We start from the raw sequence: 4475 nt of genomic DNA, 5'->3' as shown, positions 1-4475 counted from the left end.
TGACATCCAAAGACGTGAAAAAGTGTAGATGTAACGTTCTGGTTAGAAGAGAGACAGTGGCAGAGGAACTGATCAATGCCCTCCACCTGCTCCTCGTGCTTGCAGTTGCAACAGAAGTCATTACAGGGAAACCCCATACGTTTCCCATAAGCACCCGGTGATGATACCAACTACTTTACTAATGAAAAGCGGGCCTAGATTGATGAGGGACCTAGTACCACGTCTGTTCCTTCTATGCCAGATCTTTATAGTTACTTCATAAGTAGGCTCTGTGGGTCATCTACTGTTGGCTTGCGCGAGGTAGACCGACCTGAACCAGGGCTTGTTTGAGAATGAGGAATTGACAGAATTGATTGATTTAAGATTAATTCCCTTCCAGGTATGTCTCTGTATCCAGCCGCTAAAAATTTCAACTTTGCATTTATCAGAATGACGAGCCGTATATTATTGTGCCTGGCTTCTTGGCAGTAGGCATATAAAAGTGATACGAAAAGCTTTTTTCTACTATATATCGGTCATCGTACCGATTTGAGAGTGATGTAGTTTTAGGCACTCTTTTATTTTTTGGTATTAAGTCGTAACGATCATTGTAATTAAGTCATCAGAGATCTATCCTTCTTTAAATACAATAGCTTCTGAGGTCACAAAATCATCCTTATCATTAGCTTTAAAATTCTATTGATCTTTAAAATCTCAGCACAACAAAAACAAAAAAACACAAAAAGGCGCTCGACATTCTATCAACGATTTAAAAACCCCATATTTGGGCTTCAATCACTGCTGAATTTTAGGTTCACAAGAATTTTACTTAGCTTCGTAAACCAATTGCTTTTTAAATTTAGAAACTTGCGGGTCACCAAAAACTTCAGCTTTCTCAGAAGGGAATCTTAAAAGGCAGGAGGAATTATTCAGAAAGTAGAAAACCATTTGTTTGTTTTTTGCATTTTACTCACCCATAAAAATGAAACAACTCTTCCAAGAACTTGCCACATTTAGTTTATTCAGCATAAAATTTCATTTAATATGCAAGAGTATAATTTTAAATAACTTAAAATAATATTTACATGCTTAGTTTACTTATTAGAGTTTTATGAAAAGAAAAATTGATGCAATCGAAAAATGATTTTAAATGTAATGAGTGCAGCAATAAATTATAATGACGCACTATAAATTAATTATAAATTACCGTTAAGTGAAACATTTTGAGGAATATTAAAGCAGCTCACTAATACAGAAATGATTTAAAGAGTTAGGTGTATGACTCGAATAGTTCTATCTTCTATTTAAAAAAAACACTAATTAAACAACATTTTGTGTGCATTTTTCTGTAGTAGTGAAATATTTTCTATGTAAGATGGCATTTCTCGGCATCAAACCAGAAACACCACCCCTCGATGGCACCGCTTGCGGTTTATAGTAAAGCTTACGTACGCCCCTGATTTCTGGTCCCACATGCACTGGCGGCATAACAGCCAAAACCCCCAACAATACTACGAGTTGTGACCGAATTCATCATCTATAGTTGTGCTAACTCTTAGGTGCCGCTGCTCGGTACTGCGGATTCCGTTGCCAATCCTCCTTGATGAGATCGGCACCCTTTTCGCCAATCATAATGACCGGCGCATTTGTATTGCCACTACTAATGGTCGGCATAATACTGGCGTCGATAACACGCAACCCTCTAACGCCGTAAACGCGTAAACGTGGATCGACGACTGCTTCGGGATCCCAAGCCGGTCCCATTTTGGCGGTACCACATGGATGATAAATCGTCATAGAGATGGTGCGCGCTTGACACTCCAAATATTCATCAGAGTATATTTTATATTTACTGCAATTCGGCAAAGGTCGCTGATATAAGCGAGAACCGAACTGCTTGAAGACTTTGGCATTGGCAACCCTTAGCGCAATCTTTCCACCTTCGACAATTGTTTTCACATCCAACGGATCATCAAAGTAGTTCGCATTAATGAGCGGATAATGGAAAGGATTCGCCGAGGCGAGACGCACCCAGCCACGTGAGCGGGGACGCAGCAGTAAGGGCATGATAGTCCAAGTATCTTTATTGGCGATGGGCTTGAAAACCTCCTGATATATCGACTCCTTGAGGCCGAGTACTTGCTTAACGCGCGCGCCATTGTCCGAATTAATGGAAGCTGGTGCCATGTGGAACTGTATATCGGGCCAATCGATGGATCTGTTGGAGTAGGGCGTGTGCACAAAAGCCAAACCTTCTACGCCGCCAAGCGTTGTCATGGGACCACGTTCACGCAATACATACTGCATGGTGAGCGCTGTGGGATTGAAGCGATCTTGCACGATAGCCACCGGTTTATCAACCAGAAATGAAAGACCGCCCATGCCAACGTGATCCTGCATATTCTCACCAACTGGGAGGTCTTGTAGCACGCGTATGCCGTGTTTCTCTAATTGTGCCCGCGGTCCAATGCCTGAGAGCATCAATATTTGTGGGGTATTGATGGCACCAGCCGACATAATGATCTCACGTTTGGCGCGTATGCGAAAGACTTTACCATTTTTGACAAACTCCACAGTATGCGCGCGCATTGTGCTTGGCTCTATTACCACTTTGGTGACATGTGAGTTCATGGAAAGATGGAAATTTTTGCGCAATCTAATGGGACGCAAGAATGCCTTTGCGGTGCTGCAACGTGAGCCGCGTCTTATGGTGCCCTGTGCAATCATAAACCCAGCCTGTTTCTCGCCATTGATATCGCGGTTTTCATAGCCAATCTCCCGACCACCCTCGACAAAAGCCGCTACCAGCGGTGAGTGCCAAGGTGATTCCTGCACAGTCAATAACCCACCGCGTCCATGATAAGGGCTATTCGCCAAATAGGGATTGCGATTATCCTCCGATTTTTTGAAATAATGTAACACGTTATCATAACCCCAACCGGTATTCCCCAGCGATTCCCAGTGATCATAGTCATGGCGATTACCACGCACATAGAGCATATAGTTGAGCACACTGGAGCCGCCAAGCACCTTACCACGCGGCCAATTGCACTGATTATTCTTCATGCCCAGACAGGCTTTGTTTGAGGGCTGCGTCTTGTACTGCCAATCGAGTTTGCTCAACTGCAGATACGCCGCCAAAGAAGGCACATCTGAGATTTCATTTTCATCTGGCCCCGCTTCGATGAGTAGCACGCGCCATTTGCGTATTTCCGTGAGACGATTGGCCACTACTGCACCAGCCGAACCAGCGCCCACTATAATGAAATCATAGTCGGGACTTAGATTCAATTGATCGATGGGTCTGGACTCCGGATCGACACTGTCGTAGCGGTAGTAGGTGATGGCGGCGAGGAGCAGTGGTATGAGCCAGAGACCGGTGGTGACTACGCCGAAAGTGGACTTTATCACAGTTGTTATGAAGAGTAGATTGAGTACCATTTTCTTTGGATTGTGAGAGTTATGCGAATGCGCAAAGTACTTTGTGGTTTAACTTAGTGTTAATGATGTAGCTGTTGATTTTTTGTTGTTGTTTGAATATCACGCGGTAAATCGTTGCAGCAGTTTTTTGCGCTTGCTCATTGTAAATATGTGTTGTAAGGCAGACGAGATGGCTTCTGGCTGGAGAGCTGTAAAGAAGTAATAAAAAGAGAAATAAAAATTGATTAGCTTACGAATGGAGAGCCTGGAGCAGCAGGCAAGCGTTGAAAGTAGAATAAGTAGGTAATAAACGGCTTGGGAAATAATTTATTTGTAGTTATTGAATCACACATAATATTTTTATTGCCATTAAAAATAAATAATAGATAATTAATTATCGCATCTTAATGAGTTTGATATGAAATAATTTTATTTGCATAGAAACTGTAAAATTGTAATTAATGTGTTTACAATTAATTTTTCAATCTATAATTGCTGTTTTTGTTTTTCTTTCAGGTGAGATAACTTAATCGATTACTATGGCTGATAAAACTGGAGTTGCTACTTGATTGGATTCGCTTGAATGCGGATTAGAAAGAACTCTTAGCTGCGTCGATACTTGTGCACATCAATTTTTGACCCATGTCATAGGTGACAATTAAAATATTTATTATATGCAATTACTTTAAATTATAGTTTACTTGAAATCTAACATACCAATTTCGCTGTTTTAGAAAAATAAGTATGCAGATGCAGTGGCAGATGATTGCTGATTTGTTTAGTGCCATTTTGCGTATTACTAGTGATGGCATGTAGGTAAATAACTACTCCTAACTAACTCCTGGATGAAGCGGGAAACAGATTGGAGTCTTCAGTGACAGTCAGGCTGCATTGAAGGCCCTGGAGCACGCGAAGCAAACCTCAAAGATTGTTCAAGAGTTTAAAAAGAAGCTTAATTCTGTCGAAAAACAAAACAGGCTTGTACTTATATGGGTTCCGGGACATTCCGGTGTTCAAGGAAACGAAATTGCCGACGAATTGGCCAACCGTGGATCAGCGGTGCCCCCACAGGGGCC

At 41.8% G+C, this 4475-nt stretch overlaps 1 protein-coding gene across 1 annotated transcript; it reads right to left on the bottom strand.

Moving 5' to 3' along the window:
- Positions 1 to 1034: 1034 nt before the first annotated feature.
- On the bottom strand, positions 1035 to 3555 carry LOC128858716 (glucose dehydrogenase [FAD, quinone]). Its single transcript, XM_054095194.1, has one exon. The coding sequence runs from the start codon at positions 3418 to 3420 to the stop codon at positions 1528 to 1530; it is 1893 nt and encodes a 630-aa protein (XP_053951169.1). The 5' UTR covers positions 3421 to 3555; the 3' UTR covers positions 1035 to 1527.
- Between the last annotated feature and the right edge of the window lie 920 nt (positions 3556 to 4475).

Source organism: Anastrepha ludens, chromosome 3 (genome assembly GCF_028408465.1).
Source record: "Anastrepha ludens isolate Willacy chromosome 3, idAnaLude1.1, whole genome shotgun sequence".
NCBI classification, from domain to species: domain Eukaryota; kingdom Metazoa; phylum Arthropoda; class Insecta; order Diptera; family Tephritidae; genus Anastrepha; species Anastrepha ludens.
The sequence above is the reverse complement of the archived record's forward strand: the minus strand, read 5'-3'. Positions and strand labels throughout refer to the sequence as shown.

What these genes read in the sequence shown, in the direction of transcription:
- LOC128858716 (XM_054095194.1), bottom strand. Translation starts at nt 3,420, where the DNA reads ATGGTACTCAATCTACTCTTCATAACAACTGTGATAAAGTCCACTTTC.